We start from the raw sequence: 17,838 nt of genomic DNA, 5'->3' as shown, positions 1-17,838 counted from the left end.
GTTTTCTCTAATATTTGTAAAGGTTTCCCAAAAGACTGTTTTCATGGATATATCAAGGCGTCACTGTTTTAAAATATTTAATTAACAGCTGAAGTTTTTTTCTTGGAATCCAATTATTCAACTGTAAACTATTCAAATTAAAGTTCAGGTCTTGGGGTTTTTTTATATGTGTTTTGCTATGCTTCTTTTATGTGTGCACTTTTAAATAGTGCATAAAATATGCACCAAAAAAGTGAATAAATAAAAATAGTGAAAAAAAAACTTTGAAGAAGCTTGGTTCTTCACTTCTGAAATTATTTGTAAAACACATCTTTAGAGAAGAAATAGATTGACATGTAATGTATATCGGGTCCTTGTAACTACTCACTGTAGCCTTTCTAACATGGTTGCATTGTTTGGATCTGTTCGATATACTGTGCATTTTTTTTTTCTCTTGCCATAGCTCCAATATCAAGCTACAAATTTTTCTTCAACTTCTTCTGGATTAGAAATGTTTTTAAGATTGAGCAATCAGTATGTCTTTTTTGGCACTCAACTATCAGAAAATACTAGAAGCATTTTCAGAGGTAACATGGTACCTTTTGGGGCATGTACGGTATTGCCTCTTGATGGTATTCTTGGTGCTAATTCCTGACAGAATGGTAGCATCCACAGTTCCCAGGTAAATTAGGTGTGTATGGTACTTGCTTATATTGTTAATTACTCTGTTTTCCTAATAAATTTAGCACCAAGTGATAAAGGTGAGAGTCTTAATATGAAAAATGTTAGGAAAAGGAAAGGCTCATTGCAACATGTTTGGACTTTAAATATTTTTTTCCATTAAATCCTATTCTCAGATTGCTACACCAAGAAATAAAATCTGTAGTTGCCTGTCATCTTTGTCAGCACTCCTTGAAAAAGGATTTGAATCAGTGAAGATGAAGTAGTTATTTAACAAATTCCTTTTTCTGTATTTGCTATTCTTCTACATACTCTTGTAATTGCTTTATCATATATTTAAATTTAAAGCTAATGAAACATGCTGGATTGAGAGAACTGGAATCTGATATTTCCACTCCATGGAAGGTGGCTGGGAGGAAGAGATTCTATGTGAGAAGTTTTTCTATTAATAATCCTTGAATTTTTAGCCAGGAAAAGTGGAAGAACAGTGATAATATTTTTCTGACCATATGCTCCTGTTTTACTTCAGTTTTTAAATGTAAGAAGAAGGGAGATTTGCTTAAATATAAAAGGTAACAAATAACAAAACTGAAGGAAATAGGAAATATCTTTTCTGTGTTTTCTGTAAGCTTAAGAAATTTATGCCCAGAATTTTCTTTCCAGGGTAATAGTTCAGACTAAGGTTTTAAAAAAATGTTTGGTGCCTGAACCTTCACAAGCATGTTTTGTTTAGAAGGACTCAACTTAGTTAAGTATATAAAAAAAGCTAGATACACATATTTGAGGTTGAAGTATTGTATGTGAAGCTTAATGATTTAAGTCGTGCTGTTTGTGATTTTCACTGATACACTTGAGGAAAGACTGGCTTAATGGTGAGAGGAAAAAAACCCACAGTACTGTTTGATTTACATTTGTAAAGATATAAACCCAGATGTAATAATTCCTCCTTAGTGGCATGGATTCAGCTCCACCTGGAATCTTATCTTTATTTCTTTGCCAAAAAGGTATTGATCCAGCTGGAGGAAATTCAGAGGACAGTAAAAAAAATGATCCGGGTTTGAACAGGTTGATTTATGAAGAAAGCTTAGAAGAATTGGAAATGTGTGGTTTGCCTAACAGATAACTGTGATTGTGGAAGAGGAAAATAATAATTGCATATAAATGGGATCTCGCTGTGAAAATATTAGGTGAACTGTCCCAGAGAAAGCAGTAGAAGCTCACCACTTAAGTGTTTTAACCTAGATTAGAAAATGTACGATTGGGAATTCTCTTCCACTGGCAAGGAAGATGGGCTGGAATAACCTCAAGTCTCTTTCTTCCTTTGCTTTTAAAGTTCTTCACTTTATACTTTCAAGAATACCTTTAAAAACATATTTCCTGTCATCTTGCACTCCTAATAGAGACATTCCCAGCCTGTAGTTTGTGTATCGATGGTAGTACAAGGGCTGTTTCCAAGTAGTACATGGTGGCAACACTTGGTATCTTGTGTGAAGGCATTTTTCTAGGCAGCTGAGCCAGCAGCTCCATGTGGACACTTAGTGGTGTTCAGCTCCTGCTTCGCTGCAGTCACTTTTCCTACGGCATACATGGGTGGTGGGTGATGTCCCACCTCGGCCACCTGCCTGGTGGGACACAGCTTGGGCTATGGGACACGCCACTGCTCCACAGGTGGGGCAGGCGTGAGGACAGCAGGAAGGCAGTGTTGTGTCCTTGTGCGCGGGAGGGAGGCATGCTGCAAAGATGAAAGTTTGCTCTACAAGTCTTCATGTTACATGGTTTTCTGAAGTTTTGCGTTTAGATGCTGAAAGCTTAAAGTTCAGACAAACTGAGTCTCATCTGTAGCAGATGTTCTGATTTCCACTTGCTCCCTGCTGTGTTGGCCTTGTCCTACTAAAGCTCACATCACTGGGAAAGGTCTTGGAAAGTATTCAGTCCAATAGTACTTGCCATAAAAAAAATGAAAATAACTTACAACAATGATTTGTCAGCAAGCAGTACTACCATCACTTGTGCACACCCGAGTTCACTGGTGATTTGAGAAGCCCACAGACAAGTACACGGACCTCATCTAGAATTTAGTAATGGCAATAGGAGTCATATCATACACTGTTCAACTGTTGGAATTTTAGTTTAAATTGAAAATGTTTTAAGGTCAGCTGTATTTATCAGTGTGTTAAGAAAAATATTTAACTTCTGAAGTAGTGAAGGCTTTTTTTTTTTTTTTTTGCTTGGATTTAGAAAACAAAACCTATTGAAGTACTGCAGGCACCAGCATCCAAGGCTGTTCTGGAAGAGACTCATTAAAGTAGTCAGGAGGGCTGGCAAATTAAGAACTTCAGTGTTTAGCCATAGGCTCTTAGACTACTTGAAAATATTTTTTCTCCTTCACAAATGTTGGCTTGCCTGTTGCCTCTGCCATCACTTCTGGCAGCTACATGTTTGTTTATTTTTACGTTCTCCCTCCTGCCATTTCTTTTCCTCCTCTGAGTGTTCTCCAACTTAGGAAGTTTTAATTTATTACCGTGTCTCTGTCGTCTTATCTTGTTGGAAGCTGTCAGGGAAAAACTGCAAGTCTGGCAAAGCAGCAGTGTTGGAAGTGGAAACCAGGTCAACTATTTTTTTTTTTCTTTCTCTTTTTATAAACACGGAACTTGCTAGTGTTCCTCTGGCACAGGATTTTAATTTCTGTGAAGCTTTCCTGCATCTTTGTGCATATTTCTTTTTAAAGAATATTTTAAAACATAAAATAGTCAAAATGTAGAGGCAAATGTATACATTTTAGCTCCCTATATACACACAGAGTAGGAGCTGCAGCATATTAATGCTTCTCTGCGTGCTGCAAATGGGTCTATATTTTTAGATACTTCAGCTTAAGCTTCTCAAGAAAGAGGGGAAAAACATGTAAGATCTTTCTTCTGTGTATTGCTTGCTGATTTATAAATACGAGCAAGTATGATTCATCTAACTAGATTAATAATGACAAGTTTATGCATTATGGATGTTCACATTTGTTGAAAATAAAATAGGAGCATAAAGAATACAACAGACTGATAGTAATATACAGGTGACGGCAGACAAAAGGAATTAATTTGAATAGGCAAATATTCTCCAAACTTTTAAGAAGAATGTTGGTGTTTTTCTCCTATCCTTTTTTTGAAGCTGCTTTGGACTTCAGACCCCATGACTTGACATCCTAGGAAACATCCAGAACTGTTTTGGAGGCTGATTGATGTTTACCATAATACGTCTGGGATAATACTTCAGGGTCTGACATTTTTTCTTTTCCAACTTAAGGAAAAAACCAGTTGTCTTGAGTCTTTTGTTGATAAATGCTTTATTTTTGCTTTGTGCTTATTTATCTGGTTTTGAAAAATAATTAAATGGAGGCTGTGAAAGTATTGATCTTTAGGTTAAGCATTTGACTACATCATACTAATAATATAGATTAACAAAGTAGAATACTTTGCACAGGATGATACCATAGATGAGACCTCTTCTGCTTCTCCACCTGGGTAGCCATTCTGGATGTGTGTGTCCATAGGTGTACGTATTCCACCTATCTTCTTCCAGAATTTTTTATTTTTTTACCTAAGTTTTGTGTGATTTAAACCTTTTCACTTACCTCCTATATCTACAATGTATAATTTTAGTAACTTTGAGCATGGTTATGTTGATATGCTGATGTTGTGGTACTGCTGAGTGCTTATGAGGTGGATAGTTTGCAGCGCTGCCAACTAAGCATATGTGGATGGTGCTCATTCAATGTTTATAAGAATTATTTAAAAAAAACCCAAACCCAACACAGAGAGTTGAAATTTAACTTGTTGATTATAAAGGGCTGTGATTGAGTCCTGCAGCTTTTTGGGGAGGAGGAAAAGTAGGGTGAAGGAGATGAAATGTGATTTGTGGTAAGAGTTTAAAAGAACAGATTTTCTATATTTCTTCAACCTTCCCATTTAGAGGCAACATCTTTAACCTGTAGAATTGATGTATGAAATATCAGGTAGTATCTTTGCAGAGGAAGGGTGAGCGTTTGGGGGCTTTGTTTGTTTGTTTAATAGCAGCTGTTGAGTACCACTGGGGATGGGACCCCTGTGTCTGTTCTAGTGAGGCAACCAAATAATTATAGTGTGATAATGGTTTGTATTTTTCCATTGTGAGGAGATTGAACCATCACAGTTAGAAATATTTTTTCTTTAAGTTCATGTTAGTGTCCTTTCTTCTCTAGATGGGTTATGGGAACTTTGATGTTCCTGACATTGTTCCTGAAAAAACAGAAGCAAAAGTTGCTACATGATGCATAGTTCTTTCTGTACTTTGAACATTTGAAATCTATCTTCATATATACATTTCAGTGCTTCTTGAAAAAACTCACATTTTAAAAGAACAGCTAACAATAACATCAGAAAAGAAACCCATCCAAAGGCAGTCTTCACCAAACTGCTGCAAAAGTTATCCTGATATTTTTCCATCATCTGGTTCTAAAATACTCTGGTTTTTACCCTTCAGTGCAATCCATTTGAGTTATTACAGTTCCAACTCTGTGCCTAGACATTATGGCCCATACCTTGAACATTTTCCCTGAATCATAGAGAATTGGACATGAAGTCTTTCTTTCCCTGATATATGCTACTTATGGTCTTATTGCTTCTGTCTTTCTTTTTCCCTATAAAATATCATACAGATACTTATCTCAAGCCATGATTATTTTACTGTTGTCTTAATTTGATTTTTTTTTTTCTTCTTGAATTTCCTCTTGAGTTACTTGCATACTCAAGACCTCATAAATCCTTGTTTTGAAGTTTGTATGAGATAAATAAGGCAGATGTATCATTTTATAAAAATACATGGAAAACATCAAATAGTGGCTTTTTTACAGGTCAGCATTTTTTTCTCTTTATAACTTCTGTCAGAGTAAGATGTCATCTATTCTGAGAATAGAAGATGCATTTTATGGAATAAGTCTGAAGAGATGGGAAAATAAACAGGATTAATTTAAAATATACTGATGAACTTAAAATATGTAAGTGCTGAAAAATTGTATGATTGTTTTCAGGTAATCAGGTAATGTAAAAATTAGTGGGTTTACTTTACAGTCACTGTTGGATGAGATATTTATCAGCAGCAGTTAATTCTGTAGTTTTCCTGCTGGCTTGGGTTATAGTGTTTCCAGTGTAGGTTTAATTAACTCATGTTGCCTCCATCTTTGTTTACTGGCTATACTGATTAAACATCATAATGCAGGATTAGGAAAATAATACACAAGATTTCCTTGTGAAACTTCCTGAAATATGTGAATTGAGAAAATATATGTTCTGCATTTTAACTACATGAAATGTTTTCATGTAATTTGTTACAGATTCAGAATATGAACAACATAATCACTTTTCCATTGGACAGTTTGCTGAAGGGAGACCTGAAAGGAGTAAAAGGGGTATGTTTATCATCTTATTTATATGTAAAATTATTGTTGGTACAATAAATACATTTAGATAGTGTATTAATCTTATTTGATGGAAGGCATGGATAGTAAAGTAACATATTAGCTTAATAAACAATAGGGGATTTTGGGGGTATGTGTGAATTGAGTCATCCCTTCTGTCTGTGGTTTCGTATAGAGCATGCTGTTGGCTGTGTGTACAAAACATTTGAGAAGCTTTAAAGGCAGCCCTGAGATTTAGAAGATAAGCAGAAAAAGAGGTGTAAGAATTTAGGCATTTACTTAGTTGAGAAGGGGATAGTACTTTATTTAAAAGGATTATTATTAATATATTAATTTACCCTTCTAAGTTTACCTGGAACTATACAGATTATTAAGAAAGACACATTAGAGTGCATGAGCATAGGATTTTTCTTAACAAAGCTGAAATCTATTTGTGCCCTGAGGATATTTCCTATCTGAAATAATATCAATTTGGGACTCAAATGATGGTATGTTTATAATAAATTCAAAGCCTATGGCCAACAAACTTATTTGGCTTACCCTTCGTTTACTACTGAGCAAACAGGAAGTGACTGGCAGCTATTGTTCTAGGACATTGGAGGATGAAGAAAAAAGTACGTAGACTAAAAATGGTCTCTCTAAATTACTGGAGGAAAGTAGATTATTTAGTAAGATAGGCTTATTATCTTCGTGTTGCTTGCTTACCACATTCCACTCCTCTTTTTCTTCTCTTTTTCTATGTCAGAATAAATACATTTATTACAGTACAGTGTTGCCGCATATTCCTGACTTGAGAAAATAATCAAATGCTGCTTTAATTAATTTCATAATTGTCGGAATAACTAGCTGATTTGTAAGAATTAGTTCCTAATCTGTAGATGCGAAGTTTTTCTAGTATCTGCCAGTTAACAATACATTTTTGGAGTTGGCTGATCTCTTGAACTCCAGCAGAATTTTAACTGCTGGATTTTTAGGCATCAGTGAAATAATTTTACAACTTGTTAAGATTATTTTATCTAAATTGGCTTCTTCAGAGGGGAAAAATAAAGGAATTTGGCACGTAAGTAATTCAAAATTCTCACAGAATTAGTTATGTTGAGCCGTATGCCCCGTACTGTTCCCATTAAGTCAGTGGGAAATTTATTTCTTTAACTTTAGTGAGATGAATAAAGTCCTTAGCCAAGGCTGTATCTCCCCCTCAGGACAGGCACTTTTTTCCAGTGAGGCCAAAGATGGAATGATGAGAAAACAGCTGATTTGATTAATTACATAGTGTGCTCTTCAGATGACATGTGGTTATACCTTTTAAGGAGTAAAATGGAGCTGTAAAAAGCATCCTAGGGATACTTTTAAAAACATGAGTGTATTAATTCTGTGTACAAGATTGTTTTTCCTGTGTGCAAGATTACTTTTACGCAATCCTTAGGTGAGCTATTCAAGAGTGGAGTCCCTATTCTAGTAGAAACTCTAAATAGCCAAGGTGTGTTTTCATTGTTAAATCCACAGTATTTTTCATGTACATAAAACTAACTGTATTTTTTTCTTTTTTCTCGACAGGACCTAAAAAAACCCTTTGATAAAGCTTGGAAGGACTATGAAACAAAAGTGTATGTATCTTTTAAACTTGTAAATAAAAGGGAAATATAACTGAGATCTATAACGATCGTTATTTAATGTTAAGGTCCCAACCAGAAGTCTTAGCTGGGAAGCTGAGCTTTTTTTTTCTTTCTTTTTTTTTTTATTAAAAACTAGAGCTGTGTGAAAATACAAGTGCCTAACACAGTCATTTCAGATTCTGTAATATACAACTTATTTAGTGAGTAAATTGTCTTGTGTGTATGTGCCATGACAGTTAGTGTTTGTGGTAGACCTCTTTCCTTAATGAAGTTCCAAGTAATGAGCATAATCTCCCAGTGCATGTTCTTCCACCGAATGTTCTTCCACTTCAATTGAGAAAGTTTTGCTTGAATTGGGAAAGAACTGTTTTAAATTTTTGGTAGTATCCATATTAATATCCTATAATCTACTACACATGAAAGTCCACATTGTTCCTGCTTTCCTCTGCTTTTGGAGGACACTACTGTATAAAATAAAAAGTTAGCCACCCTGTGTTTTCATCCTTAATTACCAAAAGTACTCAAACATAATTGTACTTGATGTCCTTTTAAGCATTTGTTGTTGCTGTTTTTTTCTTCTGCTTATCAATTACTATTTCACTATAATTAACAAGTTTCTTTAGTTGAAGAGCACACAATAAATTATATACTTCATGCCTGAGTGTTTTGCAATGTCTTACAAAGTGTCAAGCGTATGCAAGTCAAGATTCAGTTCTGGATTTGGTAGCCTAAAACCGTTGTAATGACTGTAATGTCTCTGACTCTATCACAACTTATGAGACTGTGCCCAGTGCTGAGGTCTCTAGGAAGACCTTATTTGATGCTGAGCCTTTGGCACTTACCAACGAGCTGGTAAGGCTGTTGGGGCTGTTTGCTGCTACCATTCCAAAACTGCACATGATTCCAGATCGATCCAGTACCAGGGATCTTACTAAACCACATTTAATTAGTGCAGTTTGTTTAGAGATATGGATGTTTTTTGCATTTAATGTCGAGGTTGGATGCTCTCAGCAGGTGCATTGTGCACTAGAAGTGGATGAGTTGTCAAGTGTGTCTCATGTTGTGTGTCTAACGCAGTTTACCGTAACCCACTTATTTAAAGGTACCTGATGCACAGTATAAACAGCTATAAAATCAGTTTTAATAACAGAATTTTATACCCAGCTAAATGAATCAAATGAGGCAACAAAGCACCTAAGATCAAACATAATTAATTTTGGTACCTTGTAAATCTTCAAGTGGTTTAATGCCCTACATCAGGAACAGTTGTTCCCTGGGTTGGCCAAGTCAGTTGTATCAGCACAACTGAATTTCATACAAGGTTTTATTCCTTGTTCCAGTATTAACTTGGATTGTGACTATCGGTTAAGTTTCATGTCACACATCCAGCATCTTTGATCTTCTGAAATATTGCTGAGTGTATCAGACCATTTGTGATGATACAAGTCCAGAAGAATGACATATGATACTGTTTAACATAAATAACTGTGGATCCCCAGCCACCTAGATTGGCTGATAATCTAGTGCCATTTTTTAATATTTTTTTAATTGCACAAAGTTATAATGATTCTCTGGTGCCCACTGAGTTGCTCCATCTGAAGTCATGTTCAAACAGTCTTCAGAAATTGTTCCTGTACATGGTTTACTCACAAAAGCTACAAGTTTAGCGAGTTAGCTAAATTTCATTATTCCTTTTGTGAGTAGCAATGAGAATGGTCTAATTACTGCTTTCTAGGCTCAGTTTGTGAGGAGGACCTGAGTGGGTTTTGGTTTTTCAAACTGCCTAGCTATAGCTGGATTTTCATAACAAGACATTCTGAAATATTGAGATAAGCCTCCAGTCTAATAGTTTGAATCCTTGGAAGACTGTGATGGCTCCAGTGTTTGTATTCTTAATCCCAGTGAACAGTGTCATTTGGTGCTGTGCCAGTTATCAGCTGTTGAAGTAATTAAGATTTCTCATCACTGCTCATGACAGTAGTTGATCTCTGAGGATGGGCCATAGAGAGCAGTCCTGTAATTTAGTCTGCTATTGTCTATCAGTGCTTGACTGCTGGATCTGAAAGCTTGTTTACTTATGTATGACTTATTTATAGTGACATCCCACAATGTTTATGTGCAGAATTTTAAGTGCATTTGCATGGTGCTGGGACATATACAAAGAACACTGTTACTACTAGACCAAGATCTCCTGATGCTTTTAGAGTTTCTAATAGAATATTTACCAGGATGAGTATGTTCTAGTGATGTAAAGATTTGTACTTTGATTGTCAGTTTGGTCAGAGCAGGTGGTCTGTTTCAGAGTCAGGTACTCCAGAGATTTTATTTGTTTTTTAACTTTGTTAAGTACTTGTGAAGTAAAAATGCCCGTAGAAAGTGTATATGAATATGTATATTTGGGGATTCTCATTTGAGTTTAATGACAGTAGATACCTGGAAACATTTGTTGTGTTGTTACTTCATTCAGAACCTGAAAATGTGATGTTGACATTGTGTTTATTTTCTATCTGTGGGTTTGAATCCAATGCTGCTTGTATGGTACCATGAGATTTTATTTGTGGTTTGTTTTTTTTTTTTTTTACTTTAACCAACAGTCCTTTAGAAAGCCTGCTTTTTGGCTTTGGTTTTAGGATGCTTGTTTTTTGATCCAAACCAGGTTACTTTTTCCATTATAAGGAGATAAGCCTTTCGAAGTTACCTCTGTAGTTTCTGCAAGATTTTTTAACAAATTAAGTACACCTCCTTGACAATGCTTATTTCTAAATCATTTATGTGTCAGGTTATTCAACACGCAGAAACTGAAGGTAGCACATGTTCATCAGGAAATTCTTTCAGATCCATTACCATTTTCTGTGATATTTCTAGGTGGTGGGCTGGTACCATTGCTGTGTGCTATAGTTTTTTTAAGTGGTTAGATGAAAGCTCTGCATCAGTATTCTAGAGTTCAAAGCTCTTAGTCTAAACTGTTGGACTCCTTCACTTTGATCAAGACCAAAGGATCGTCTCCTTGAGGCTTGGGATAGAGAGCCTGGGAATTCTGTGTAAGAGAAAATTCTTTAAAACAAGGGGTGTTTTAATTATTTACTGTGGCTTAAGTTTGGCAGTCAGGGAATATTGTTTTTCACTGCAAGCCACCTCACTTCTGCCAAGTTGCAGACCAATTTTCCATAGTTCTGTTGAGTTAAATTCAAATTGGAACTTCCCTGAGACCCTGCCCCTGCAGTAGGACTGTGGGATTTCTCAGATGCTCCTGTGTGTAAGATCTGTTCACAGACGAGTTGAGATGTTGCCAGCTCTCATTATTGAATGTTGGTCTTTACAAATCAGAGATGGGAAGTTGAATAATGTGATTTTGAAGCTAGGGTGAGAATATTAATTTGAGCCCGAATCTGTTCAGGTCAGCTTTGTCATCTACTACATCTTGGACATAGGAAAACAGTGAGGGTTTTCTGGGTTGCTATTATATAGGCCACTGAGGTTTCTTGAGACAGTAACTGTTTTGATTCTGTGGCTGTCCAAAATGGATCTGAACTTCCTTATAGCTGTGCATTTTGGTCATCTGTAGCTGTGAGTGGATGCAGAGTCATCTCAAGAATTCTTAATCATGAATTGAATTTCTTTGTTGTAATACCTTCACAGTCTCTGCCTAACAAAAAAGGGCAAAGGGACGGGGAGAGCTAACCTCAGTCTCACCTACAGCTTGTGTTGTCAGAGTGGGACGGTGGGTGTAGGTGTTGATAGCCAGAGGTTTGCTCAGCCTTCCTCAGTCTCTTACCTTAGATGACTCCTTGTTTGGACTGTGCCCAAAACCAGTTGTAGGTTTATGCTTAGTCAGCTATCTTTTCCAGTGATACTTTTTCAAATATGTGAGGATCTTTTTATTTTTATTTTTTTTTTACTTTCTTCTTTTCCCTTTGGTTTAACAAACCATTTGAGGCTGTTACACTGCTCTTTATCTGCATATCCCTCTGTACCATATGCTTAAAATCATACCGTTCATCTGCATTTCCTAGTCACAAGTACAGACCTGTGAAGCTCAGCGCCAGATATCAAAGTGTTATTTTTGTACTCTGTGGAGAAGTGACAGTGTCTTCATCCTGATTTCTGTCTTGATACTCTGTCTTTATAAGGAAGAATTGGAGCTTATTTTCCTCAATATCTCATCTCTCTTACTTGCACCTTTGTGATGACATACCAGGTGCTAATATACCCAAGTGTGACCTATTTGAAAAGAAATTCAGTTAATTAAAAAATGGAGTTTGTTTTGCTTTTCCCCTTAACAATTTCTGAACTGTTACTTCAAGCTTTAAGTAATTAAGCTTTATGTATAAAATAAGCTTTATGTAATTAAGTGTGTTTAACAATTGCTGTGTATCTCGTCTTGTTTGGAAGGGTGATGTTAAGAACTGTTCTTATGGTCCTGGATCACTGTCCATCAATGTTGATTACTTTGCAACTTCTTTGCCCTGTAGCACCTAAGTTCTTGGAGCATTTTCCTGAAGATCACCTTAGCTAAAGTAACTGAGGGAGGCTGGATCCATTTTTCTTTATACCTTGGGACTGTTCTTGAATAAGGGAGTAAGAGAAGCAAGTAACCCATGGCTTTTATGCCAGTCTACCTCAATCAAAAATTGGGAATGTCCTGAGGTGACATTCATGAATAATTTGTCTTTTCTCACCATCACTCATTAACATGCTTCAGTTGAAACCATAAAGATTTTTAAATGTTTTTAAAACTTTAAAGTGGTTAAAAGCAGTGCATTTCTCTTAGGACCTCAGTTACATTCTTTGTTTCCCATAGAAGAGCTGTGTGATGCTGCCTGCCACTACAGCACCGCAGTGGGACTAGGCTGGCTGTGTCCTTTTGGTAGAATTGGTGCAGACTGGCTCTTTTTGTTATGAGGCAGTTGCTTTCCCCTATGTACTTAAACACTAATGGCAGACACGCCGGGGGAGCATATGGGCAAGAAATACACATGTCATAAAAACTGCTCATTCTCCCAGCAGGCAGACCGTATTCAACAAGGCAGTGAGCCAGTTTTCATCCACATTCTTCCGCCTAATCGGTCCTGTTGTGGTAGATGTTGAGGTAAAGACATTGTATCCATTTTGCACAGGAAATAGAAGCATAAACTTACTGAAGCATATTATTTACTCATTTTTTTAGCTGAATAGTAGTGTCCGTATTCCAAACATAAACCTGTCTTTCCTGAAAAGAAAGAAATGTTAATTTCTTTAATACAGGTGTCTTCTTTTTAGGCCTGTAAATATATATTATTTTCAGAAGTCCTTTGCTAATAAGTGCTGTGCTAATGCTAGGAAACATAAATGCTTAATGAGAACTAACAAGCTTTTCTTGGGAAGGCTGTGTCTCTCTCCTCGTTTGCCATTCTCCTTGTAAAAGCTGGGCATGAGGTCTGTTATGCACAACTGAGCAAAGAGACAAGTTGTTTGAATATGGTTATGGGATTATAAGATCAAGGCTGTAAGGTGAAGTGCATTATGTTACTGTGCAGAAACGCAAGTGCTCATGTCTAGATATAACTATCATTAATGATTTCTTTCTGAACCATTTGAAGTCAATGCAAGAATGCACAAATTCTTATTACAGCCTTCTATGAAGATGTCTGCATAGCTGGTTGATTAACTGATGATGTTTCCAGTTCGGTAGACTTGTTTTTTAAACAATGTCTAAAAAAATTATCTGAAAATTCTGCAAGCTTTTCCAAAATTAGATCTTCAGAACACTAACTTGACTCAGCAGATCACTAATATTCATAGGTTGTAGGTATTTGTTACATTTCCTTTTGAAGTATGTACGTAAGACGAAGTGGAGATCAAATCTTGAAAATAGTGGCATAGAATGATAGTGATAAAGAAGGTAATCTGAATATGGACTCATGGAATAGAATCATGGAATCATTTAGGCTGGAAAAGACCTTTAAGATCATCAGGTCCAACCCTTAACCTAACACTGCTAAGTCCACCACTAAACCATGTCCCTAAGCACCGCATCTACATGTATTTTAAATACCTCCGGGGATGGTGACTCAAACACTTCCCTGGGCAGCCTGTTCCAATGCTTGACAACCCTTTCCGTGAAAAAATTTTTTTCCCAATATCCAATCTAAACCTCCCCTGGCACAACTTGGGGCCATTTCCTCTGGTCCTATCTCTTGCTGTTTGGGAAAAAAGACTGACACCCACCCAGTTCCAACCTGCTTTCAGGTAGTTGCAGAGAGCAGTAAGGTGTCCCCTGAGCCTCCTTTTCTCCAGACTAAACAACCTCAATTCCCTCAGCTGCTCCTCATAAGACTTGTGCTCTAACCCTTCAGCAGCTTTGTTGCCCTTCTTTGGACATGCTCCAGCACCTCATTGTCTTTCTTGTAGTTGAGGGGCCCAAAACTGAGTACAGTATTTGAGGTGTGGCCTCACCAGTGCTGAGTACAGGGGGATGATCACTTCCCCTAGTCCTGCTGGCCACACTATTTCTGGTACAAGCCAGGAGGCTGTTGGCCTTCTTGGCCACCTGGGCACACTGCAGGCTCATATTCAGCCGGCTGTCAGCCATCACTTCCAGTTCCTTTTCCATGGGGCAGCTTTATAGCCACTCTTCCCCAGGCCTGTGGTGTTGCATGGGGTTGTTGTGACCCAAGTGCAGGACCTGGCATTTGGCCTTGTTGAAGCTCATACAGTTGGCCTCGGTCCATCAAGCCCATTGAGCCTGTCCAGATCCCTCTCTTCCCTCAAGCAGATCAACACTCCCACCCAAGTTGGTGTCATCTGCAACCTTACTGAGGGTGCACTCGATCCCCTCATTCAGATCATTGATGAAGATACTAAATAGAACTGGCCCCAGCACTGAGCCCTGGGAAACACCACTTGTGACCAGCCACCAACTGGATTTAACTCCGTTCACCAGAACTCTTTGGGCCCGGCCATCCAGCCAGTTTTTTACCCAGTGAAGAGTATGCCTGTCCAAGCCATGAGCAGCCAGTTTCTTCAGGAGAATGCTGTGGGAAACAGTGTCAAAGGTTTTACTAAAGTCCAGGTAGACAACATCCACAACATACTGCTTTGATCCCGAGATTTCATGTTAATTTTTATTTTGAAAGATTACCTGCAAAATGAATGTGAAAAAGCTTTCAATGAATCTGCAGAAATTATTTATTAAATACTGGAAAGATCTGGACATGTTTTGCTCATTCTGCCCTCTTCTTCCCCATCTCCAGTGCAGGATGAGGGAAAGGGAGAAGCTTTCCAGCATTTCCAAAGAGAAGGGATGACTTCTTCATTCAGGACTGGGGTGATAAGAGAGAGAGTCGTGCTTTACTATCAGCCTTGACACACAGAAGGATAAAATAAGATGGAGACTCTTTTGCTGAAAGGCTAGCATGCCAGAGCTGAAGTTAGAGAGTCAGGCTGAAAAAGAAGACTAGACAAAGAAAAGATTTTTTAAATTAAAATTTATAACGTTATTTTGTCAAACAAAATAGCCTTTGGAAGAAATCCATTTTCCAGAGTGCTCCCCATTCAAGTCTGTGCCTCTCAGGCACTATTCCCAGTCTCTGCACCTTCTCATGTACATATCCAGACTAGCAAGGTTTACTGCTCTATGGGGAAGGAGAGGACAATAATCAGAGTTGCTGCCCAGCCAGCCAGTTCACTACTGCTGCATGTACACAGGGTGTTCTTTTTGTTTACCCTTGTTCACTGGCTGAAAATAAGTACCAGTCTTTGGCATGTTAAACAGTAAAATAGGTCCTGTCCTTTTTAAAGTTAAAAAAAAAAAAAAAAAAGCCTGCTTTGAAGTTTATTTATACCATGATCTGTGTGACAAAATCAATTTCTTTGAAATACAAATTAAAATTTATATTGAAAACCAGTTGCTTTTCAAATTGGAGCTGTACAAATAGTCATACAGTGGAAACTGAATAGGCAAGACCATTTATTTTGTTTCTGATCTACTTTTCTGTGTAGGTCTTCATCCTGTATTTCAGCTTTACTTGTCTGTTACACAAATCTGAGCTCCCTGTATATTAGTCATGTGCAGCTGCGTTGTAAATGGACTGGGGTGTGCTCAGATTTTAATCCTAGTCAGCAAAATCTATATATGTGATATGTGCTGCACGAACTTCAAGAAAAGCAGCTTTACAGAACATTTGCTTCCTTCTTATTGCTTCTAGAGGATTTTTGTAAAGTTTCCCATTTTCTTATTAATTTTGTTTAATTGATCTGTCTGAAAATACCCTGCAATATTTGCAATTCCCACAGTGGTACGCTATAAAACTGTCTTTGCCAGTAGGATTTGGTTAATGTCACAGTGGAGTGACACTTGAATCTGAGTTGCATTTGAATAGGAAACACAGCCAACCTTTCGGACTCGGATGATTTGCATGCAACACTGTTACATGTGGTTTCTTTATTTCCCTAGAAACAAAGCGCCCTGTAGTATCAGTCAGATAGGAGGTAGCATATTACTGTAGCAAAACAACAGGTTAAATTCTGATGACAAAGCTGAAAATGTAGTTAGAGACTGAAAGTATAAATAATAAGGAAATGTAAATGTGAAATATGCCATTATGTATCTCTGGAACTTGTTACTGAGAGAGGTTTGTTTTGTAAAGCATCTCCAAGGTTTTTGAAGCCATGGAGCCTGAAGCTCCATCAAATAGCATCAAGGATGTCTTATTTCTTTGAATTATTTGGTAGATGTCAGTGTCGAAGATGTTTAGTCTTCGTTTAATAACTTTTTGCCTGTGGAGTATGATTTATCCATTATATCATGGAAAGGGCTATTTCACCAAAATCTAGATCTTTCTTTAAAAGTAATTAGATTTCTTAAAACAATGTATGCTATAATATTGTGCGTAAAGTTTGACTCTTTGGCAGTATTAGTTGTCTTTTGGTTTAACTAGAATTTAGACACCATATGACATGTTAATAAGCTCTTAACATTTTAGAGGTGGTTATATCATCCTTTGTGTATTGTTCTCTGTAAACAATGAAAATACAATAGCAACTGATAGTTATTAGACTTGACTCACATTTCAGTGAATTCTCTGGCCTCATGAATGGTTAAGTTAATGTGGAAACAGAGATCTTTGCTTTGAGGTTTGACTTTTTTAGAAGTATAGAGTATGATGTAAGTTCTCTTAGAGTATGTGCTAGAAAGGAGCTGCATATTTGTCATTTTCTGTGAATCTTTTTGTCATGGTTTACGTTTCTTGTTCACGGTTGACATCTGGTTGATTTTTATGTTTGGACTCTGCATTCTGTGGGTACAAAATGGCATAACTGGCAGTAAGTGGCTAAGAGTACAGACTTACTTTTGATGCAGACAGAACATTCTGCATTTGAGTTTTTATTCAGACAACTGAAGGTTTTCAGAATATTTATTTCAAAGGGGAGGAGTTCCCTCCTTCCCTCTGAATGTCTGCTTCTGGCAGCACGCTGAGGAGGAGCGCAGTGCTGGCTGGATGTGCTGGCTGCTGGGATACTACACAGGGCTGCTTCTGCTGTGGCTGCCAGTACCGACAGCTTAGTGGGGCTTTTTCAACTGCTGTTCAAAATGCTTCCCTGTGGGAATGTTCCAGAATGGGATTAATGGGATTAATTCTAGTTTTCCCTTGCTGCTTGAGATGTAAAATGAGGCGGTTCCTCATTCTTGAGAAGTATAAGTACAGAATATATTGTTGATTGGAAGTCCTTAGACCATCTAGGACATTTTCCCATAAGCTGTTAGAGTAATGTTAACATCAGGTTAAGAGAGCACTTGAGACATGTCATCTTTTCAGAGAGAGCTGAGAGACACTTGACTGCCCAAGAAGAGGTACAACAGTGTGTGTGTTATTTGTTCTTCTCATCTGCTTCCTGTATTCCTGTATAATGCTTCCTTTTGTTCAAAAGCAGTATAGCATTTCCTCAGGAAGCTCTTTCCAGAATTTTCAGCTTCTAAATGGTACAAGTAGCAAACTAAAAGTCTTTCTCCAAAAAGTAATCACCCTCATGTATTTCTTTTATTAATATCTTTTTTCATATCATGCTTGTCTAACCTGGCTAGTATAATTGTGCTACTGCCTTAAGGAATAATATGGAGAATAGCTGTAACAAATGCAC

General features: G+C 37.2%; 1 protein-coding gene across 7 annotated transcripts in view; it reads left to right on the top strand.

Moving 5' to 3' along the window:
* The window catches only part of ASAP2 (ArfGAP with SH3 domain, ankyrin repeat and PH domain 2), a 92,892-nt gene that overhangs the window by 30,451 nt on the left and 44,603 nt on the right, over positions 1-17,838 (top strand). For all 7 annotated transcript variants that reach the window (XM_074895666.1, XM_074895670.1, XM_074895665.1 and 4 more), the window contains exons 4-5: positions 6,020-6,094; positions 7,661-7,710. In XM_074895666.1, coding sequence (XP_074751767.1) covers positions 6,020-6,094; positions 7,661-7,710 — 125 coding nt within the window. The remainder of the gene's footprint in view (positions 1-6,019; positions 6,095-7,660; positions 7,711-17,838) is intronic.

Source organism: Athene noctua, chromosome 1, assembly GCF_965140245.1.
Source record: "Athene noctua chromosome 1, bAthNoc1.hap1.1, whole genome shotgun sequence".
NCBI lineage: Eukaryota > Metazoa > Chordata > Aves > Strigiformes > Strigidae > Athene > Athene noctua.
Note: the sequence above shows the minus strand (reverse complement) of the source record. Positions and strands in the feature narration are given on the sequence as shown.